At 41.3% G+C, this 24,232-nt stretch overlaps 2 protein-coding genes across 13 annotated transcripts in view; one reads left to right on the top strand and one right to left on the bottom strand.

Annotated features, from left to right (window-relative positions):
* The first annotated feature begins 461 nt into the window (after nucleotides 1–461).
* On the top strand, nucleotides 462–16,266 carry LOC133652075 (integrin alpha-3-like). Of its 3 annotated transcripts, XM_062050435.1 has the most exons (28): nucleotides 462–745; nucleotides 1,910–2,077; nucleotides 2,219–2,346; nucleotides 2,417–2,502; nucleotides 2,609–2,745; nucleotides 2,818–2,924; nucleotides 2,998–3,090; nucleotides 3,167–3,226; nucleotides 3,302–3,455; nucleotides 8,088–8,281; nucleotides 8,341–8,429; nucleotides 8,503–8,636; nucleotides 9,232–9,309; nucleotides 9,381–9,445; nucleotides 11,380–11,516; nucleotides 11,597–11,740; nucleotides 11,804–11,901; nucleotides 11,965–12,133; nucleotides 13,305–13,388; nucleotides 13,448–13,527; nucleotides 13,595–13,672; nucleotides 13,732–13,834; nucleotides 13,898–14,074; nucleotides 14,149–14,265; nucleotides 14,324–14,434; nucleotides 15,123–15,221; nucleotides 15,295–15,420; nucleotides 15,576–16,266. In XM_062050435.1, coding segments are annotated over exons 1-28 (3,171 nt in total). In that variant the 5' UTR covers nucleotides 462–743; the 3' UTR covers nucleotides 15,729–16,266. The 3 variants fall into 3 exon arrangements, with proteins under 3 accessions (XP_061906419.1, XP_061906418.1, XP_061906420.1); XM_062050434.1 differs by lacking the exon at nucleotides 462–745 and having other exon boundaries at nucleotides 1,850–2,077; XM_062050436.1 differs by lacking the exons at nucleotides 462–745; nucleotides 9,232–9,309 and having other exon boundaries at nucleotides 1,850–2,077.
* Nucleotides 15,903–24,232, bottom strand: part of rdm1 (RAD52 motif containing 1) — a 48,510-nt gene continuing 40,180 nt past the window's right edge. For 5 of the 10 annotated variants that reach the window (XM_062050438.1, XM_062050437.1, XM_062050440.1 and 2 more), the window contains 4 exons: nucleotides 19,323–19,482; nucleotides 19,043–19,141; nucleotides 18,873–18,967; nucleotides 15,903–16,142 (listed from right to left, as the gene is read on the bottom strand). In XM_062050438.1, the coding sequence (XP_061906422.1) occupies nucleotides 16,044–16,142; nucleotides 18,873–18,967; nucleotides 19,043–19,141; nucleotides 19,323–19,482 (453 nt within the window). In that variant the 3' untranslated portion in view covers nucleotides 15,903–16,043. The remainder of the gene's footprint in view (nucleotides 16,143–18,872; nucleotides 18,968–19,042; nucleotides 19,142–19,322; nucleotides 19,483–24,232) is intronic. The other 5 variants (XM_062050442.1, XM_062050443.1, XM_062050444.1 and 2 more) reach the window with 5 other exon arrangements.

The raw sequence follows: 24,232 nt of genomic DNA, 5'->3' as shown, positions 1-24,232 counted from the left end.
TAGACTCAAACAGAGTTAAACATAAAGTTAGATATAGAATGAACTAGACTTAAACATAGACTGAATTGATTTCACTCTTTATTAAGTCAAACGCTGACCTTTGACCACACAACCTATTTCCTGGAATTGTGTTTATTGACGTATGACATCATGATACTGCTTCATTGAACTGTCAAAATAAAAGTTATATTTTCTTCATGTTTGGTCTGCTGTTGCTACTGATTGTGTGCTGTAGAGGGCGTACTTCCTGCTCAATCAATCAGCCTTCTCGTTTAGCACAGGAACTTTTCATCACAAAGACAGGAAGCAAGACAAACCTGACTATAGTGCACGCACACACGCACGCCCCCCCCCCCCACCACCACCACCCACACACACACACGCACGCACGCACACACACACACACACACACACACACACACACACAAACACACAAACACACGCACACACGTACAGGGACATACACGTATTCGGGAGGTTGGATGTTGGGGCACCTTCATTGATGGGTGTGTGTGTGTGTGTGTGTGTTTTGTAGGCGGGTGTGCAGACATGATTTCATTTGAGTGCTTCGGCTGGCTGGAGAATGAGAAGATGAAGAGGAGGAAGAATAGGAAGATGAGGAAGAAGAGCGGGAGGCGACATCACGTCAGTGGACAAGTGGGCAAGGACGAGTAGCATCAGGCTAGTGGGAATCAAACTGACGACCTGAAGCTACTTTACCTTCTTTTTCTTCACAACTCAACATGTTTGTATCGTTTCTTCCTTTTGGCTCATATTTACTACTTAATGTCCTGTAATAACTTTATCATTATTATTATTTATTCATCATCATTTGATGAATTATTACATACTTAACATGCTTTATTCATTATTGTACAACATCCTTTATTATTGTAATACATCTGTTATTAATATTCTATTACATCCTTTATTATTGTATTACAGCTTTTAATAATATTCTATTACATTCTTTATTATTGTATTACATATGTTAATATTCTATTACATTCTTTATTATTGGATTACAGCTTTTATTAATATTCTATTACATCCTTTATTATTGTATTGCATCTGTTATTAATATTCTATTACATCTTTTAATATTGTATTACATATTTTAATAATATTCTATTACATCCTTTGTTATTGTATTACATCTGTTATTAATATTCTATTACATCCTTTATTATTTTATTACATATTTTATTAATATTGTATTACATCATTTATTATTGTATTACATCTGTTATTAATATTCTATTATATCCTTTATTGCAACTATCATTAATTATTGTGTGAATGAATGATGGGTTTTTAACATGTAAAGCGACTTTGGGTACTTAGAAAAAGCGCTATATAAATCCCAGGTATTATTATTATTATTATTATTGTAATTCATCTTTTGTTATTATATTACATACTTTATGAATTATTACATTACATATTTTATGAATTATTATATTACATATTTTATTATAATATTACATATTTTAATAATTATTTTAATTCATCTTTTGTTATTTATTTACACATTTAATTATTAATTATATGACATATTTGATTAATTATTGCATTACATATTTTATCAATTGTTCTATTACATCCTATATTAAAATATTGTATTACATTGTTTATTAAATATTGTATTACATCATTAATTGTTCTATCAGATCCTTTAATTGATTATTTTATGACATTGTTAATTATTGTAATACATATTGTATTAATTGTTCTATTACATCCTTTAATTGATTTTTGTATGACATTGTTAATTATTGTATTACTATTGTTAATTATTGTATTACTATTGTAGTACTATTACAATATTACATGTATGAGTCCATGATGTTACATCTGACCATGAAGTGACTTATAACGTGTGGATGGTGTGCATAATGTGTGTCGGAAGGTGCATCTCCATGGCGTCGTGTGCGTGCCTGTTGCTGAGCACGTGTGTGTTTGTGTGCGCGGCGTCTAACGTGGACACGTCCTTCCCGCTGCTGAAGACGGGCGCAGACAGAAGCCTGTTTGGACTTTCTGTGGCCTTCCATCCTGACCTGAAGTCTGACCAGTACCTGTGAGTGACCTCTGACCTCTGACCTGAAAGGCTGGTCTTTCCTTCTCATGCTCTGGATCATATTCCATTAAACATATGGGACACCTGAGACATCGTGGACCTCAGTCTGCATCTATCTTTCTTTCTGTCTCACGGTCAAAGACTATTGGTCGGAGCTCCCAGAGAGAGGGCGGAGCCTAATGTAGCTGCCAATTACACGGGGGGCGTGTACAGCTGCCCAATCACTGCCAACCAATCAGACTGCAGGAGGATGCTGCTCATCAAACCAGGTAAAAAATGCACCAATCCCAAAAGTACTTCCTGAAGGAAGCCCCGCCTACTTTCACACTTGTGTTTTAGACTTGAATGTGTCTGAGGACCTGATTGAGGACATGTGGCTAGGCGTGTCGCTGGCCAGTCAGGGGCGCCCCGGGGGGAGGGTCCTGGTGAGTGGACATATGATTGACAGCTGTCATCACAATGATGGTATCGACGAGAGCGTGAAGCTACATTGAGCTAGCAGTTAGCTAACATGCTAAATGGCGTACGCAGGCGTGCGGCCATCGCTTCGCGAAGGTTTACGGGGCGTCCAAGCTCAGACACATGATCGGCCGCTGTTATCTCCGTGGCAACGACCTGCAGTACGATGACGCCGACCTCCACTGGCAGAACCCCGACCAGGTCTGCAGGTAGGTCACAAGACACCATGTAGTGGCGCTCAGCAAGTCCCGCCCCCCCCTTTTGTGTGTGTGTGTGTGCAGTCACCTGGGGGACATCAGCGGAGAGGTCATGTGCAACATGGGAATTTCTGCCGCCATCACTCAAAACGAGGTCATCGTGGGCTCGCCCGGAAGTTACCAGTGGCAAGGTATGGACCGCTCGGTCCTCAAGTCTCTCGCCGCCGCCATCGCCGCCGCATTGACAGTTGCTTCCCACTGAAGGAAACGTTCACGTGTCATGGATGAATCCACATGTTGCCTTCGATACCAGGAGGAGCTCCTTGGACAACCTGCAGCGAAGAAACATCTACATAGGTCAGGTGTGTCTTTACCTGCGTGCTAACGCCAGCGTGCTAATTACCTTGTAATGCGTGTGTGTGTGCGTGCGCAGGGTATTCAGTCAGTCAGGCTCGGGCGCTTCTCTCTCAAGACGACGACACCATCGTAACAGGTGACCACTTCTTGTCTGTGGCTTCAAATCTGGGCCATGATCAATGGGTTGACCGGCGGCCATGTTGACGAGCAGGAGCTCCTAAGGACACCAAGGAAGACGCCCGTGGCTCCGTGCTGCTGGCGGTCAAACATGGCGGCTCGCTGACCGTCGGCCAGACGCTGCGAGGAGAGCAAACAGGTTCCTATTTTGGCAACGCAGTGGTGACCTCGGACCTCGACGACGACGGGTAACGAGAAAGTATGGAAGTTTTATTGCAGCAAAACTATTTTCAAATGCGCATCTCAATCTGTGTGTGTGTAAAATGGTAAATGGTAAATGGGTCTGTATTGCGCTTTTCTACCTTTTTAAGGAACTCAAAGCGCTTTGACACTATTTTCCACATTCACCCATTCACACACACACATTCACACACTGATGGTGTGTAATCTGATTCACGTGTGTGTGTACTGATTTGTGTGTCTGTATCTCAATCTGTGTCTGTGTACTATCATCTCAATTTATGTCCATGTACTAATTTGTGTCTGTATCTGAATCTGTGTGCGTGTAATCTGAGTCACTTGTCCGCCTACTAATTTGTGTCTGTATCTGAATCTGTGTGCGTGTAATCGGAGTCACTTGTCCGCCTACTAATTTGTGTCTGTATCTGAATCTGTGTGTGTGTAATCTGAGTCACATGTCCGCCTCTAATTTGTGTCTGTATCTCAATCTGTGTGCGTGTAATCTGATTCACTTGTCTTTGTACTGATTTGTGTGTCCGTATCTCTATCTGTGTGTGTAAACTGATTAATGTTTCTGTGTACAAATTTGTGTGTCTGTATCTCAATCTGTGTGTGTGTGTGTAATCTGATTGTGTGTGTGTGTGTACTGGTTAGTGGGTCTGTATCTCAATCTGTGTACTATCATCTCAATTTATGTCCATGAACTAATTTGTGTGTGTATCTGAATCTCGGTGTGTGTAATCTGGGTCACATGCCCGCCTACTTATTTGTGTGTCTGTATCTCAATCTGTGTGTGTGTAAACTGAGTCACATGTCCACCTACTAATTTGTGTGTATCTCAATTTGTGTGTGTAATCTGGGTCACATGTCTGCCTACCAATTTGTGTGTCAGTATCTCAATTTGTGTGTGTGTAATCTGAGTCACATGTCCGCCTACTAATTTGTGTGTCTGTAATCTGAGTCACATGTCCACCAACTAATTTGTGTGTCCATCTCAAGCTGTGTGTGTGTAATATGGGTCACATGTCCGGCTACTAATTTGTGTGTCTGTATCTCAATCTGTGTGTGTGTAATCTGAGTCACATGTCCGCCTACTAATTTGTGTGTCTGTAATCTGAATCACATGTCCGCCTACTAATTTGTGTGTCTGTATCTCAATCTGTGTGTGTGTAATCTGAGTCACATGTCCACCTACTAATTTATGTGTCTGTATCTCAATCTGTGTGTGTGTATTCTGAGTCACATGTCCGCCTCATAATTTGTGTGTCTGTATCTTAATCTGTGTGTGTGTGTGTAAACTGAGTAACATGTCCACCTACTAATTTGTGTGTCTGTATCTCAATTTGTGTGTGTGTAATCTGAGTCACATGTCCGCCAACTAATTTGTGTGTTTATCTCAAACTGTGTGTGTGTAATATGGGTCACATGTCTGCCTACTAATTTGTGTGTCTGTATCTCAATCTGTGTGTGTGTAATCTGAGTTACATGTCCGCATACTAATTTGTGTGTCTGTATCTCAATCTGTGTGTGTGTAATCTGAGTCACATGTCCACCTACTAATTTGTGTGTCTGTATCTCAATCTGTGTGTGTGTAATCTGAGTAACATGTCCGCATACTAATTTGTGTGTCTGTATCTCAATCTGTGTGTCTGTAATCTGAGTCACATGTCCACCTACTAATTTGTGTGTCTGTATCTCAATCTGTGTGTGTGTAATCTGAGTCTCATGTCCGCATACTAATTTGTGTGTCTGTATCTCAATCTGTGTGTGTGTAATCTGAGTCACATGTCCACCTACTAATTTGTGTCTGTATCTCAATCTGTGTGTGTGTAATCTGAGTCTCATGTCCGCATACTAATTTGTGTGTCTGTATCTCAATCTGTGTGTCTGTAATCTGAGTCACATGTCCACCAACTTATTTGTGTGTCACCTGCTTCCCGAGGAGTATGAGCTTGTCGGTGGGAGGCGTTCCTTCTATGGCGGAGTTTAGTGAGGCATAGAATGTGTCCTTGCTCTTGAGGTCTGCATCCAGGGTTGGGGCGTAGGCGCTGATAAGGGTGACGTGGCGATTTTTGGTGAGTGGTACACGCCACGTCATGAGCCTTTTGCTTATACCCACTGGAGACTCTGGGATCTTGTGAAGCAGGCTAGTCCTGGCGGCAAAACCCACTCCATTTAGACGACGGGAGCCTTCTGGATGACCCTTCCAGAAGAAGGTGTAGCCATCTCCCGCCTCCGTGATTGAGTCTTCCCCATGTAAGCGGGTTTCGCTCAGGGCGGCTATGTCAATGCCGTATATGTTTAGTTCATGTGCAACGAGTACTGTTCTTCGCTGCGGGCGGCAGGAGAGATCACGCACATCCAAAAGTGTGCGGACGTTCCATGACGCTATTGTGAAGGGAATTTTGTTTCTCTTGTACGTTTGTTTTCGACCGCATAAAGGGATGGCCCGGCAGCTGCGGTAGGCTACCCGGGCGATGAGGAACAGACCACGCTTAGGCCACCTTTTCTAGGCCCTTCCCATTTCAGGGTGAGCAGAGCGGTGCAAAGCTGCCGGGGAGGCATGCTGCTCCATCCCATGCCACAGCGACCTTCACTCGCACGCCGCCTACGTGCAGGGTTGGACTAGGTACTGCCAGTCACATCCTTGACCTGTACCAGCCGCCCTTCCCCATCGCCGCAGGATTTGAGGGTGAGGGGTGAATTGATTTAAGAGGTGGTAGTAGTGCGCAGTCTCTACCCGCACTATTTTGTCTTGGCCCCATGTGGCGTCCTCCAGTGGCATGAAGAGCTCATGACGACCTTCTGCCGCATGGGGTTGCAGAGGACTGCCAGAGCACCGGTCTGTTGGTGACTGCCTAATGTGGGTCCAGCTATAGGTTTTTCGTTAGGGGTTTTCTCCCGTAGCCTATAACCAAGAGGTTATAGGCTACAGGTCAGTCGGATGGTGGTAGCCTGGATGAAGGCTAAACTATGCACCCCCGGGGATCCCATGCTGTTTAGCCTGAGGCCGCAAGGCACAGTTACCGGGGACTGCCACGAGAGGCATAGCAAAAGTCTTGGTGATGGAGAGGCTATGTACTGGCGAGGAAAGACTTACGCATTCTGCTTTTCCATCGCTTGGTTCTTGATCAGCTAGCCAGCGGCAGTTCCTGGAAGCGAGAGACAGCAATCAGCAGACATGCATGCAGCTATGCTATCCGAGGATGGCTGCACTGGACGCATCACATCACCCCGCGGGTCATACCCGCTAGCCCCCACACAAATTAGTACACACACACATAAATTTATTACAGACACACAGATTGCGATACAGACACAAATTAGTACACACACACAAATTGATTACACACAGATTGCAATACAGACACACAAATTAGTACACCCACACACATGAATTGATTACAGACACACAGATTGCGATATCCATCTATCCATCTTCTTCCGCTTATCGGAGGTTGGGCCTCGGGGGCAGTAGCCTAAGCAGGGAAGCCCAGACTTCCCTCTCCCCAGCCACTTCGTCCAGCTCTTCCCGGGGGATCCCGAGGCGTTCCCAGGCCAGCTGGGAGACATAGTCTACCCAACGTCTCATGGGTCTTCCTCGTGGCCTCCTACCGGTCGTACTTGCCCACCCCAGCGTTGGGGTGGCATCCTGACCAGATGCCCAAACCACCTCATCTGGCTCTTCTCGATGTGGAGGAGCAGCGGCTTTACTTTGAGCTCCCTCCGGATGGCAGAGCTTCTCACCCTATCTCTAAGGGAGAGCCCCGCCACCCGGCGGAGGAAGCTCATTTCGGCCGCTTGTACCCGTGATCTTGTCCTTTCAGTCATAACCCAAAGCTCATGACCATAGATGAGGATGGGAACGTAGATCGACCGGTAAATTGAGAGCTCAGCTCCTTCTTCACCACAACGGATCGATACAGCGTCCGCATTACTGAAGACGCCGCACCGATCCGCCTGTCGATCTCACGATCCACTCTTCCCTCACTCGTGAACAAGACTACGAGGTACTTGAACTCCTCCACTTGGGGCAGGGTCCTTGGAAAAGGGTGGAGTGCCATCTCCGGGTTGGGGAGGACAGATTGCGATACAGACACACAAATTAGTACACACACACACATGAATTGATTACAGACACACATATTGCAATAGAGACACACAAATTAGTACACACATATGAATTGATTACAGACACACAAATTAGTACACGCATACACACGTGAATTGATTGCAGACACACAGATTGCGATACACACAGAAATTAGTACATACACACACATTATTTGATTACAGACACACATATTGCAATACAGACACACAAATTAGTACACATACACACAAATTGATTACAGATCCACAGATTGCGATACACACAAATTAGTACACACACACAGATGAATTGATTACAGACACACAGATTGCGATAGACACAAATTAGTACACACACACAGCTGACTTGATTACAGACACACAGATTGCGATACAGACACACAAATTAGTACACACACACACACATGAATTGATTACAGACACACATATTGCAAATAGCTTTGCTGTAGAGATACTTCCATAAGAAAGGCTCCTCCCTCCATCTTGGAAGGTTCTAGCAGCTTTTAACGTTTCTGTGCGTTGTGCAGGTGGAGCGACTTGCTGGTGGGCGCGCCCTTTTTCTTCCATCGGCAGCAGGAAGTAGGCGGGGCGGTTTATGTCTACATGAACGCGGGAGGTCGTGTTCCCTCCAGACCCACCTTAGTTCTGAAGGGCCCCGCCGGTTCGGCCTTCGGAATGTCGCTCGCTGCCGCCGGAGACCTGAACCAAGATGGCTTCCAGGGTGAGGGATGTGCACTGTGGTCACGTGACGACATGATGTCATGTGACCATCCGTTGCAGACTTTGCAGTCGGAGCGCCATTCCACGGAACAGGAAGTGTGATGATCTTCAGCGGGAGCAGAGACGGCGTGCCAACGAAACCCAGCCAGGTGACGCGTGTGTGCACTTTATGGCTTTACAAAGGTGCACACCTGTCTTACTGCGCTCCACCCCCCTCTACAGGTGATCAAAGGAAGCAGCGTGTCTTCTCGCTTCACCACCTTTGGATTCTCTTTGTCTGCGGGACTCGATGTGGACGGGAACAAATATCCTGACCTGCTGGTCGGCTCTTTGGATGACACTGTCGCCCTGCTCAGGTACCTCACTCGCTTCCTGTGTCAGTCGCCCGCTTCCTGTGTCAGTCGCCCGCTTCCTGTGTCAGTCGCCCGCTTCCTGTGTCAGTCGTTCGCTTCCTGTGTCAGTCGTTCGCTTCCTGTGTCAGTCGTTCGCTTCCTGTGTCACTCACCCGCTTCCTGTGTCACTCACTCGCTTCCTGTGTCAGTCGCCCGCTTCCTGTGTCAGTCGCCCGCTTCCTGTGTCAGTCGTCCGCTTCCTGTGTCACTCACCCGCTTCCTGTGTCAGTCGCCCGCTTCCTATGTCACTCGCCCACTTCCCGTGACACTCACCCGATTCCCGTGTCACTCACCCGCTTCCTGTGACACCCACCCGCTTACTGTGTGACACTCACCTGATTCCTGTGTCTTACGCCCGCTTCCTGTGTCTCACGCCTGCTTCCTGTGTCTCACAACCGCTTCCTGTGTCACTCACCCGCTTCCTGTGTCAAACACCCGCTTCCTGTGTCTCACACCTGCTTCCTGTGTCACTCACCTGCTTCGTGTCTCACACCTTTTTCCTGTGTCACAAGCGCGATACACCCAATAATCACCTGATCGACTTATTGATCGTGTCCAGGTCTCGTGCTGTCATCCACCTCAATAAAGCCATCAGAGTGTCTCCAAACCTTGTGGATATAAGCAGCTGTGACTTCTGGTCAGATGAGTCAACATGCTAACAAACATGCTAACAAACATGCTAACCTTCTGATTGTATGTGTGTATCAGTATTCAAGTGGAAGTGTGTTTCTCAGTCACGCCCAGCACCACCGAGACAAACCCTCAAAACATCAGTCAGTGACACACACACCCACACACAAACAATGACATCAACCTGTCCTTGTGTGTCCTCTTATCCTTGTCTCCAGTGTGTGTGTGTGTGTGTGTGTGTGTGTGTGTGTGTGTGTGTGTATGTGTGATAAATCACTTTAGCGAGCATGATATCATTACATGAGGAAAATAGTCTTGCCCTGTGGAAACACACACACAAAAAGACACTCTGCAATCCTCTTGTTTTGATTGAGCTAACATGTCCAAAGACAAGGTCAATGTATTGCTAACGTCCGAAATCACATTGATTTTCAACATTGATTTTTATATTTATTTTATATATATTTTAACATTAAGTTCGACATATATTTTCAACTTTTATTTTGGACATTTATTTTATATATTTATTTCATACATATATTTTTTTAACATATAGTTCGACATATATTTCCAACTTTTATCTTGGACATTTATTTTCTACATTTGTTTCCAACATTTGTTGCATACATTTTAAAAAAAAATATTTATTCTCAATATTTTTTTCAAGACATATTTCGAATTTTTTTCAACATTTGTTATTTAGTTTTTAACATTTTCAACATTCGTTTTACACATTTAGTTTGACATATATTTTCAAATTTTTTTTTGGACACTTATTTTCAACTTTGATTTTGGACATTTATTTTATACGTATATTTATTTCATACATTTATTTTTTTACCATTTAGTTTGACATATTTTTCAACTTTTTATATTGGACATTTATTTTCTACATTTATTTTCAAACATTTATTTCATATATTTTAAACTTTTATTTTGGACATTTATTTTATATATTTATTTCATACATATATTTTTTTAACATATAGTTCAACATATATTTCCAACTTTTATCTTGGACATTTATTTTCTACATTTATTTCCAACATTTGTTGCATACATTTTTAAAAAAAATATTTATTCCCAATTTTTATTTTCAACACTTATTTCAAAATTTTTCCAACATTTGTTATTTAGTTTTGAACATTTTCAACATTCGTTTTACACATTTAGTTTGACATATATTTTCAACTTTTTTTTGGACACTTATTTTCAACTTTGATTTCATACATTTATTTTTTACACATGTTCTCAATATTTATTTTCAACGCTTATTTTAAAAAAAATTCAACATTCGTTTTATACATTTCTTTCAACATTTTTATTAACATTTATATTGGACATTTTTTTTAAATTAATTTCAACAGTAATTTTCGACATTTTTTTCAAAATGTATTTTTTTCAACATTAATTTTTTTCAACATTTTATGCAGTTTTTAATATTCATTTTAGACATTCATTTTGACATTTATTTTTGACATTAACATTCTACATTTATTTACAATATTTATTTCAGCATTTATTTTGGACATTAATCTTCTACATTTATTTTAAACTTTTATATTTAACATTTATTTCAACAATTATTTTACACATAGAGTTTTTAACATTTGCAGTATCTTAGGCATTTATTTTCCACATTAATCTTCCACATTAGTGGTTTTCAAACATTTTTCACCAAGTGCCACCTCAGAAAACACTTGGCTCTCCAAGACCCACCATAATGACCAATATTAAATTACAGTAGCATAGTAGGCCTAAGTATTCATTAAAAACAAGGCATAGGTTTTATCTAACTAGTATATTTAATATTTTTGGCCACTGTAACATTACAGACAGTTTGAACAGTAACACAGTGTTTGAATGTAGGAAAAATAAAACACTGTACAGTAATGAAGTGATTCTTTAGCCTACCACTAGACGGAGCATATGTACCACTAGTAGTACATGTACCTCAGTTTGAGAATTGCAGTTCTACATGTATTTTACGCATTTAGTTAACATTTATCTTCGGCCTTTATTTGCGACATTAATCTTCTTCTACGTGTATTTCCAAAACGATCTCGCCATCGGCCAGACGTCCACTTCACGGTGGCTGCTGATGTCACCGGCCTCAAGCCCCGCCTCATTTTCAAGGACAGCGGGGACGGCGGGTATTCGGGCTCCGTGCTGGTGCAGAGACGTCGCTGCAAGACGTTGAGAGTGGGACTCGTGGTGAGTCAGGAAGCAGCTTTGGTGTTTTTAGTCAGAAGATGCAGAATTTACTCCTTGAAGAACTGCCCCTCCTCCTTCAGACTCCAATCCGAGACAAAGTGGAACCTCTGGTCTTCTCTCTGAACGCGTCCCTGACCCACAAGCTGCCCAAGAAACAAAACGTTGTCCAGGACTTGAGACCCTTCCCCGTGTTGAGTCACATCCATCGACCAATCAGGACGCAGGTCTGAGGACACAAGCTCAGCACGATCCAGGTCCACAGACATGACGTCCCTTGTCTCCTTCAGGTCCACATCCAGAAGGCTTGTGGTTCTGACAACCGTTGCCACAGTAACCTGCAAATGACGGCCCAGTTCACAGACGAGAACCACAACCCCTTGTCCACGTGAGTCGCCATGTGAGCGCGGCAGTTTGAAGGTGTGCTCACTGACGGGAGCCCTGATTCCAGGTGGGCGGGTCGGCAGGTCTGGTTCTACCACGGCACGGTCCAGAGAATTCTCCTGCAGGTCAACGTCAGCAACGTACCGTCACCACGCCGACCCGCAGAGGATGCCCACAACGCGGTTTTGAACATCAGCGTCCCCCCGTCACTGACCTACTCCGGAGTTCGAACTAAGGTGACGAATACCCAAGGGACAAGAAGAGAACAACAAGACTTTAGACCACAGGTGTCAAACTTAAGGCCAGGGGGGCAGATCTGGCTCACTGCATCATTTAACTGGGCCCGCTGATTCATTTAAAGTGGCCTGCCTATTCATTTAAACTTGCCCGTCGCATCATTTAATGTGGCCCGTCGCATCATTTAAAGTGGCCCGCATCATTTAACTTGGCCCACCACGTCATCTAACGTGGCCCGCCACCTCATTTCATGTGGCCCACCGATTCATTTAAATATGCCCACCGCGTTATTTAATGTGGCCCGCCGCTTCATTTAACTGGACCCGTTGATTCATTTAAGGTGGCCCGCATCATTTAACTTGGCCCGCCGCGTCATCTAACGTGGCCCGCCGATTCATTTAAACTTGCCCACCGCGTCATCTAACGTGGCTCGCCGGCCAATTCATTTAAACTTGCCCGTCGCATCATTTAATGTGGCCCGTCGTATCATTTAACCTGGCCCGCCGCGTCATCTAACGTGGCCCGCCGATTCATTTAAACTTGCCCGCCGCGTCATCTAATGTGGCCCGCCGGCCGATTAATTTAAACTTGCCCGTCGCATAATTTAAAATGGACCGCATCCTTTAACTTGGCCCGCCGCATCATCTAACGTGGCCCGCCACCTCATTTCATGTGGCCCGCCGATTCATTTAAAGTCGCCCACCGCATCATTTAAAGTGGCCCGCACTCGGGAATCATTTGGTGATTTAACCCCCAATTCCAACCCTTGATACTGAGTGTCAAGCAGGGAGGCAACGGGTCCCATTTTTATAGTCTTTAATATGACTCGGCCGGTGTTTGAACTCACAACCTCCCAGTCACAGGGCGAACACTCTAACCACAAGGCCACTGAGCTGGTCTACGACTGCGATGTGGCCCTCTAGGACTGCAATGTGGCCCACTAGGACTGCGATGTGGCCCTCTAGGACTGCGATGTGGCCCACTAGGACTGCGATGTGGCCCACTAGGACTGCGATGTAGCCCACTAGGAATGCGATGTGGCCCTCTAGGACTGCGATGTGGCCCTCTAGGACAGCGATGTGGCCCTCTAGGACAGTGATGTGGCCCTCTAGAAAAGCAGTTGGACAGCTCTGCACTAGAGGGACTGCAATGGGACTTGCTTCCTTACAGGGCGGGGTCCAGGAGGTCCGGTGCTGTGCAGAAGGTTCCATGGCCGCGTGCGAGCTGGGGAACCCGTTCAAGAGCAACCGAACGGTACGAAAACCTTCTGTTTCTTGTCCCGCTGCCCTGGATCTCACACAGACTGTCCCCAGGTCCAAGTGTGGATCATCTTCCAGCCCTCCCAGATCCCCTCGGGGACCTCGGACATCCAGACGGTGCTGCAGATGTCCACGTAGGACGCACGCTCACAAGGTGGACCTGCACGCATGTTGAGGTCTAAAGTCTTCATGTCCCACCAGGCTCAGCCAACAAGCAGACTTGTCTCCAGTCCTGGTCTCCCTGGCGGTCAACTACTCGCTGGACATGTCCCTGACTTTGTGAGTACCAATGGTGACCTCACGCTAACCCCACGCTGACCCCCTACTGCTCATGACAGGAGCCATCAGCCAGGCCCCGCCCCCTTCAGTGGTCAGGTGGTGGGCGAGTCAGCGATGAGGACCACAGAGGACGTGGGGACTCTGCTCGTCTTCGCCTTGCAGGTTTCGTCTTTCTTTGTCTTCCGACCGGGGCTCGCTGGTGATTGACGGCACCCCCTCTGGCAGGTACATGTGGGCAGGAGGCCACTCGGTCACCTGGGTAACCTGGAGCTGGCGTTCGATTGGCCGAGCGAACTGTCCAACGGGAAGCGGCTACTCTACCTGACGGAGATCACAGTGAACGGTGCCTCGGAACCTCGATGTGTTCCGCCCACCGACGTTATCAACCCCCTGCGCTTGACGGTAACCATGGCAGTAGCTTTCTAGCGCAAACTCTTTCCAGAGCCCAGACGGAACCTCTGTAGCTTCTCTGACAGTTATCAGAGGGCGAGAGGGGGCAGAGGGGGCAGAGGGAGAGGCGGAGTCCAGAGGAAGTGTGGACAGCAGAGAGTCCTCCTGTCAGACACCTGCAGGCCAAGAAGTCCTACGAGCTGGTACGACTTCCTGTTAGCGCACAACGTAAACATGCTAACAGTGCACGTGTCTCTGCAGGACTGCGTGCACGGGGCCAAGTGCGTCCATTTTGTGTGTCCGCTGCTCCACGTCAACAACAGCGCCTCCATCACGCTGCGAGCCCGACTGTGGAACTCCACCATGCTGGAGGTAATATTATCACTTATTATACCATATTCTAATTAAAATGTATTATTGTACCATGTTAGAGGTAATATTTTCAGTTATTATATTCTAATAAAAAAATATTTTTGTACCATGTTAGAGGTAATATTTTCAGTTATTATATTCTAATAAAAATGTATGTTTGTACAATGTTAGAGGTAATATTTTCAGTTATTATATTCTAATTAAAATGTATTGTTGTACCATGTTAGAGGTAATATTTTCAGTTATTTTCTATTCAATATGTATTATTGTACCATGTTAGGGGTAATATTTTCAGTTATTATATTGTAATTGAAAAGTATTATTCTACCATGTTAGAGTAATATGTTCAGTTATTATTTTCTATTTAATATGTATTATTGTACCATGTTAGCTGAAATATTGTCAGTTATTATATTCTAAATATTATTTATTGTACCATGTTACAGGTAATATTTTCAGTTATTATATTCTAATTCAAATGTATTATTGTACCATGTTAGGGGTAATATTTTCAGTTATTATACTCTAATAAAAAAATATTTTGTATATTTCCAGTTATCATATATGTGTTAGAGGTAGTATTTGTGTTGTTGTGTACTATATTTTAATGTATGAGTGTACTAATCGTCCATGTTAGAGGTAGTATTTGCGTTGTCGAGTACTATATTTGATGTAATGTGTACGACAGCACTACACAGACGCCAGGAAGATAGTACTTCGAGGCCGTGCCACACTCAGACTGCATACAGAAAGCACTGACGTCAGCATGGAGGGACCCAGTACACAGGTGTGCCCCCCACACACCCCTCAGCCAACCCCAGCACGCACTGAGGATGAAACACTGTCTGTGTTGTTTACAGATGGAGGTCCATGTTTACCCAGATCTGCAGGAGCAGGTGGACACCAGCGCCCCCCTATGGATCATTGTGGTGTCGGTTCTGGCTGGACTACTGCTGCTGGCTATGATCTGCCTGCTGCTTAGGCAGGTGAGGTTGCTTGGTCAGTGCTGCCCCCTGCTGGCCAGGAGAGCAATGGTGGCACAAAAGTCCTTGTATCAGGTGTTCATGTCTTGCCTGGATGACCTCTTGTCACGTGACTTTGCAGCCAACAGCCGGCTGATGTGTGTATTGTGACGCTGCAGTGTGGCTTCTTTACCCGGCGGAGAGCGTGGTGTGCGGCGACGCAGCATCAGGGTAAGCTCGTGCTCAAAGACAAGGAGACACACGTCGCGCAGGGTGCCATCTTCGCAGACAACACGCCCAAGCGCTGGGTGACCTGGACCGCCACGCACTGAAACGCTGCTCGTCTCCACGGGAAAGCCTCGCCAGAACATGTTGTGTTTGCATCATGTAGTTACACCAAGAAACAGCAGGGGGCGCTGCTGCACGAAAGATGTGTTATTGTTGTGCGGTGTAAACTAGCCTACATTCATATGTGGAATATTATTAAAAAATCTTTCCAGTTTGAATTGCCGGTAGTAGACAGGAATATGAAAGAGTTTTATTTGAAATGGTCAGCGTTAAAAGTTTCATATCACATCGAAGCGAACAGGACAAAAGTGTGAAAGTGAGAAGAATGGAGAGCAAGCATGAACCTGACATCCAGGTGTCTACCACACAGTCAGGTCCAAGTCTTCATCACCACACTCGTCTTCTTCAGCAGGAAACAGTGTCGCCTGATGGACGACATCGTCATCTTCATCACAATGCTGATAATAAAAGGGGAACTACATTTTGGGGGGAATTTCGCCTATCATACCCAATCCTTATGTAAGACAAGAACATGTTTTTCTTTTTTTATGCATTCTAAATAGTAAATAAACGTTAACAATAGACAGCTTACAATGGAGTCAATGAGAGTCTTTCTATTCCGCCTATAAAGCACTCTAAAAATATCCAAAGACCTCCATCAACTTTTTTTGTGGCTTGTGCAGCCCTTTGAGACACTTGTGATTTAGGGCTATATAAATAAACATTGATTGATTGATTATATACACGCTCTAAGTATATATGTAATGTAGTCACATTCATAATAACATGTACAAACCCCGTTTCCATATGAGTTGGGAAATTGTGTTAGATGTAAATATAAAATGAATACAATGATTTGCAAATTATTTTAAACCCATATTCAGTTGAATATGCTACAAAGACAACATATTTGATGTTCAAACTGATAAACTTTTTTTTTTTGCAAATAATCATTAACTTTAGAATTTGATGCCAGCAACACGTGACAAAGAAGTTGGGAAAGGTGGCAATAAATACTAAAAAAGTTGAGGAATGCTCATCAAACACTTATTTGGAACATCCCACAGGTGAACAGGCAAATTGGGCACAGGTGGGTGCCATGATTGGGTACAAAAGTAGATTCCATGAAATGCTCAGTCATTCACAAACAAGGATGGGGCGAGGGATTTCACCATCTACGGTCCGTAATATCATCAAAGGGTTCAGAGAATCTGGAGAAATCACTGCACGTAAGCAGCTAAGCCCGTGACCTTTGATCCCTCAGGCTGTACTGCATCAACAAGCGACATCAGTGTGTAAAGGATATCACCATATGGGCTCAGGAACACTTCAGAAACCCACTGTCAGTAACTACAGTTGGTCGCTACATCTGTAAGTGCAAGTTAAAACTCTCCTATGCAAGGCGAAAACCGTTTATCAACAACACCCAGAAACGCCGTCGGCTTCGCTGGGCCTGAGCTCATCTAAGATGGACTGATACAAAGTGGAAAAGTGTTCTGTGGTCTGACGAGTCCACATTTGAAATTGTTTTTGGAAACTGTGGACGTCGTGTCCTCCGGACCAAGAGGAAAAGAACCATCCGGATAGTTATAGGCGCAAAGTTGAAAAGCCAGCATCTGTGATGGTATGGGGGTGTATTAGTGCCCAAGACATGGGTAACTTACACATCTTTGAAGGCGCCATTAATGCTGAAAGGTACATACAGGTTTTGGAGCAACATATGTTGCCATCCAAGCAACGTTACCATGGACGCCCCTGCTTATTTCAGCAAGACAATGCCAAGCCACGTGTTACATCAACGTGGCTTCATAGTAAAAGAGTGCGGGTACTAGACTGGCCTGCCTGTAGTCCAGACCTGTCTCCCATTGAAAATGTGTGGCGCATTATGATGCCTAAAATACCACAATGGAGACCCCCGGACTGTTGAACAACTTAAGCTGTACATCAAGCAAGAATGGGAAAGAATTCCACCTGAGAAGCTTAAAAAATGTGTCTCCTCAGTTCCCAAACGTTTACTGAGTGTTGTTAAAAGGAAAGGCCAGGTAACACAGTGGTGAACACGCCATTTCCCAACTACTTTGGCACGTGTTGCAGCCATGAAATTCTAAGTTTATTTGCAAAAAAAAAAAGTTTATGAGTTTGAACATCAAATATCTTGTCTTTGTAGTGCATTCAATTGAATATGGGTTGAAAAAAATTTGCAAATCATTGTATTCCGTTTATATTTACATCTAACACAATTTCCCAACTCATATGGAAACGGGGTTTGTAATATTTACATATTTTGCTCATTTTAAGCATATGGTGGTGTATTAATTTAACTGACACATCAAAACGTTGACTTTTCCCTTCAACTACAACAACAACAACACTACAGACTTCATGAGAGACAACAAAGACTACTTTTGAACAAATGAGGATCCAGAAACTTATATTTTTGACCCAGAATATAAGGAGGATGATCTACAAGTTTTAGAAGCTGTGTGCTAAACAGATGCAGCTTTAGTGAAACACTACGCATCATGTAGAAGTATTGCTAATTGCTAAACAAGATATACAAACTATGAACAAAATAAAACAATCACTTACTGTACAATATCTGCTCTCACTGGGATGCCAACTGATGGGATGTTTATATCTTCCCGTTTAGATGACAAATTAATCATAGTCCTCACAAAGGGTTTAAAAAAATGTTCCACAAACCAGCGTCTTTTTGAGTTTTTCTCACCATTTCCAGGTTAAGTTGGATGTCAAAGTTGACCAACTTGTCGGTTTATGTCTACAGCCTTCTACTATCCAGGTGAGAGGCATGATTTATAATCTATATTTAACTTTCACCAACTCAGAGGCGATGCAGCCGCTCAATATGTCAATATAGCAGCATAAGGTAGTTAGCTCTCTGTGACTAATGCACGGTGTTACTAAAAGTAGTTCTTCTGTGTAGGCACTTATAGTAACAATATCACTAATACTTGGTTAATATTTAGGTCACAAGATATAAATGGAGTGTTGTTGGCGGTTTTTTTATGTTTTTAAAAAGTTTTATGGGCCCAATAGTGTACTCCAATTAGCTGCATTGTTAGCCACCTCGTATTTGCCATATTTTACGACTTTGAATGCATAAAAAGACATCATATGTGCTCTTGTCTAACATAATGATTGTGAATGATGGACACAATTCCCCTAACCTGGTCCCAGTCTCTGACCTGGACCAATCCCACAGTGTCCTCAGAGAAGAGATGCTCTGACGTTTGTCGCAGCTCCACCATCACTTTGCCGTCACCTGACAGAGACACGCATGGACGTCAGCCTACGTTGCCATGGCGATGGCCTCACCTGTTCGCATGAGTGCTACCACCTAGCAGCACCAGCAGAACTGCAGAGAAGGCCTGACTCAGCGCTTTGTCTCTCGCCATCCTGTGTAGCTTACGGCGCGTCTGCAACACCGCATCAGGACCTGAACACACACACACACACGCCCCCGCACACGCGCACACGCACGCACACACACACGCACGCACACACACACACACACACACACACACACACACACACACACACACACACACGCACACACACACACACACACACACACACATCAGTCAGAAAGCCAAGAATGTCACTTTGGCCTCGCCCACCTGTGCAGGTGACGCTGTCCTCCACCAGCGCCACTCCCCGGGTTGTCACGCCATGACGGGGGAAGGACAGCTGCAGTAGGCAGCCCAACCTCAGCTGTTGACGCTTGGCCCCGCCCTCACCCTCCTCTTCCTCCTCTTCATCAGCAGGAAGCTCCTTCAGCTGAGAGTGAGACAGGAAGTCCAAGAGGTCAGCTGGGATAGGCTCCAGCTCACTCATGGCCACAATGAGGATGAACACTATTGAATGTTATGATTAATAAATGGATGGTACATCAATGAAATATTAAACTTTGTATTTTTATTTTTTTATTTTTTTTATAATATATTAATTAATCAAACAAAACAATACACAACAATACCATAATAATGCAATCCAATTCCAAAACCAAACCCGACCCAGCAACATTCAGAATAGCAATAAACAGAGCAATTAAGAGGACACGCAAACATGACCCAGAACAATCTAAAACTTCCTATACTGTATATACTGTTATACTCTTTGATATTGCACTGGTACTGTATGTGACTACTGTACTTTTACTTTTACTGATAATTCTACCATAACTACTGGGACTTATTGTGCAACTTATTGTCTTGTAATTCATGTACATCAGAGCTATTCAAATTGTTGTATTTTTTATATTTAGTGTATCAGATTCAGCAACTAGTGTTTGGATCCCACTGTACGCAATATCTGAAGAGCATGGAAAAAAGCATTTCACTGTGGTGTACTCTGTATGTGACGAATAAAACCCTTGAAGTAGTAAAACAAAAATGAATATTATCAACAACAATCTCAATATTAGTAACAATTTCAACATAGCAGTGATTAAAAATCCCTCATTGACATTATCATTACAGACATTAATTAAAAAAAATAAAAAAATGAACAATAGTGTCACAGTGGCTTACACCGAGTCATACCAAAGACTATAAAAATGGGACCCATTACCTCCCTGCTAGGCACTCAGCATCACGGGTGATGGGTCAAATGCAGAGAATAATTTCGCCACACCTAGTGTGTGTGTGACTGTCATTGGTACTTTAACTTTAACTTAACTTGCATCGCATCTCATAAGCTTGACAACACATTGTGTCCAATATTTTCCACAAAGATATAATAAGTCATATTTTTGGTTCATTTAATAGTTAATACAAATTTAAATAATGGATCCCCTATTCCAAAATATGGCTCATTATTATCTAAACTAAATGCAGTTTTTTCTACTGATATCATCTCCATAGCTTGTGTATACCAGTCAGTATGTGTTGGACTATCAACATCTATCCATTTTTTTAATATTACCCTTTTTGTTATTATGCATATTGAAAGAAATGCATTTTTACTCTTTGATGACACGTTACTAAATTGATGGAGATCCCCAAGAATACAAGTTTGCAGTGTCATTGGGATGTTTATATTAAGGAATGTGATTGCTTCTTTTGTTGTTTTCAACCATAACTCTTTTATTCTCTGACATTCCCACAATAAATGAACAAGAGTTGCCTCGGCTGCCCGACACTTCATACATAACTTTAAACAGCTGAAAAGACGTAAAGTACATAACTTTAAACAGCTGAAAAGATGTAAAGTACAATCTATTCAAGATCTTAAATTGAGTCAGCTTATCTTTGATGCTTCTAAAGGGCTTATTGGAATTTTTTCCAAATATCATTCCATGATTCTCTTTCATCTAAAATGTTTAAGTCCATCATCAATTTCCGAACACATGCATCATTTGCATTTCTAGTGTGGTGTTCATTTATTATTCCATAAAATAGTTTAATTAATTTCTTAATTGTATCTTGATTAAAACGTGCATCTTCCAGTTCATGGCTATTTAAAGACATACTTTCAGAGGATATGCATTTATTTACAGCGTGCTTTAAAGAGATAAAATATAAAAAATGATTTCTGGGTACATTATATTTATCAACTAAATCATTAAAAGGTTTAAAAGAGTTTTTATTAATAATGAAATGTTAATCATTGAAATGATTCATCATAGATCATCAACATCATCATACATATATGTATGATGTGTGATCTTGGTTCATGTGTGATGTCAAGTAATTCACTTATAACATATAATATATAAAATTATAACATACAGTATATCATTTCATAACATATAGGTTTACAATATATATATAATAATTACATATTAAACATAATACATACATTTATAACAAGTACAGTATATAAGATTATAACATTAAGAATACATAATTTATAACATATATAAGTTTATACGATATATAATAAATACATTTATAACATAATAAAAAAGTTTATAACATAGCATATAAATTCATAACCAGTGTTGGGTTAGTTACTGAAAACCAGTAACTAGTTACAGTTACTAGTTACTTTATTTCAAAAGTAACTCAGTTACTAACTCAGTTACTTACACCAAAAAGTAATGCGTTACTGTGAAAAGTAACTATTTAGTTACTTCTTTTTTTAAAGCTCCCATTAATGCCCTTTTAGCCTTCATTTCAGTACTGTTATTGCACTGGAGAATAATACAATCTGTTGATCAACTTGACATGCATTTGCATCACTGAACTCTGCTAAACAATGTGGTCTACATACAACACACAAAGACAAAGATATGTTTCAAAGGGCGAACTTATTTCAGGCCAGAACAAATTGACAAAACTATTTTAAATAGCTGCAACATAACATACATAAGTAACAAACAGCATAATAACAACATAGCTGTAAACGAAATACGTACTTTAACTTTATTTTTACATACCAAAGCCTAATCAGGCGTTTTTTTCTCTCAAGGAATTCTGAAATAAAATCATGTCTGAAGCCCAGAACACTCTACACATTTACCCAGTTTTAGTTTAGAGATAAGGAAATATTGGCCTGGCCCACTAGGATCCCTCTTTATGTTTGTGAACTTTATTTTTTATACATTTAGAGTGATGTGATAATCAAACACTCTAGAAGTCTAGAAATAAAGAGTATATAAGATAATTGACAGAGTGTGTGTACTATAATTCATAATAACATTGATTTTGATTCAATATTATGTTTTGAGCAATGACAGTTTGAAAAAAAAAAAAAACAGCTTTGTTTTATTAGTCAACATTGTAACGTTTTCTAAATTACATTTCACCTTTAAGCTTTTTTATTTCACTTTTGTTATGTTTTTGTTTATTTTAATAGTATTTTTAGAAAGTGCTGTGGGCCTTTAAAACATTAGCTGTGGGCTGCAAATGGCCTCCGGGGCACACTTTATACACCCCTGCTATAGATAATAAAAAATAAAATCTGATAAATCTATTGATAAAAAGCTGAGCCTGGCGACGCATGCGCGTTAACAACTCTCTCGCTCTCTCTGTCTCCGCCCCTCCCTCACGAATGCTGCTGCGCGCACCCCTCCCCTCCCTCCCTTCCCACACTCAGACACACACACACAGCGCGGCTCCTCCGTGTGACACAAGAGATTCAGAAGAACGACACCGTAGCGCTGCCACAAAACACACTCAGATCTTCTGTTTCAAGCCAATACTACATAAAAAGTAACGTAAAATAACGCAGTAACGCATCATGTAGTAACGGTAACTGAGTTACTGAATATTAAAAATAACGCGTTAGATTACTAGTTACCGCCGAAACTAACGGCGTTACAGTAACGCGTTACTTTGTAACGCGTTAGTCCCAACACTGTTCATAACATTTATATCATATAAGTTTATGACATAACAGATAACATGTATAACATTTATGTTTATAACATATACTATATACATTATAACATAATATACAAAATTATAACATAATATACAAAATTATAACATATGTAATAAATGTTTATAACATATATAAGATTCTAACATGGATATGTGTAATTTTATACCATAACATATAATATTATAACATATATGTAAGTTTATAAGAATATATAAGTTTAAACATTTATACTATGTAAGTTTGTGACATAAAATTATACCATGAATAATACATATGTTTATAAAATTATATACATTTATAACATATAATATATAATAAGTACGTTTATAACATGTACAATATGTAAGATTATACCATGTAATTTATAAGTTTATAAAATGTATAACAAATTTGTTTATAACATAAAAAAATACTTTTATAACATTCATTACATAATATATAAGTTTATGACAATTATAATAAATAAGTTTATAACATATATAAGATTATATCATATATAATAAATATGTGTTTAACATACTGTAATACATAAGGTTATAAAATATATAATTATATATATATATATATATATATATATATATATATATATATATATATATATATATATATATATATATATATATATATATATATATATATATATATATATATATACATATATATATATATATATATATATATATACGTAATTCATAAGATTATGACATAATATAAAACACTAACAATATATATAATATTATAACATATACGAATGCAGCTGAGATAGGCTCCAGCACCCCCCGCGACCCCGAAAGGGACAAGCGGTAAAAAATGGATGGATGGCTACAATAAATATGTATATAACATTAGTTTATAACATGTAATAAATGGGTTTATAACAATGCATACTGTAAATGTAAAAATATATAACAAATCGTTTTAAAATATTTTTATTTTTATTGTCTGCATTTTAATTTTGCTTTTATTTTCTTTCATTTCACTTTGTCTGTGAAGCACTTTGAGTCTGCCTTGTGTATGAAAAGCGCTATACAAATAAAGTTGCCTTGCCTAAAACATATATAAGATTATAATGTATGATAAATAAGTTTATGACATTTATAATATGTTTATGACGTATAATATATAAGTTCATAACATATTTAATATGTTGTTAAAGTTTATACCATAATATATAAGATTATATCATATATAATGAATATGT

The sequence above is a fragment of the Entelurus aequoreus genome, linkage group LG06 (genome assembly GCF_033978785.1).
Source record: "Entelurus aequoreus isolate RoL-2023_Sb linkage group LG06, RoL_Eaeq_v1.1, whole genome shotgun sequence".
Lineage (NCBI taxonomy): Eukaryota > Metazoa > Chordata > Actinopteri > Syngnathiformes > Syngnathidae > Entelurus > Entelurus aequoreus.
Note: the sequence above shows the minus strand (reverse complement) of the source record. Positions and strands in the feature narration are given on the sequence as shown.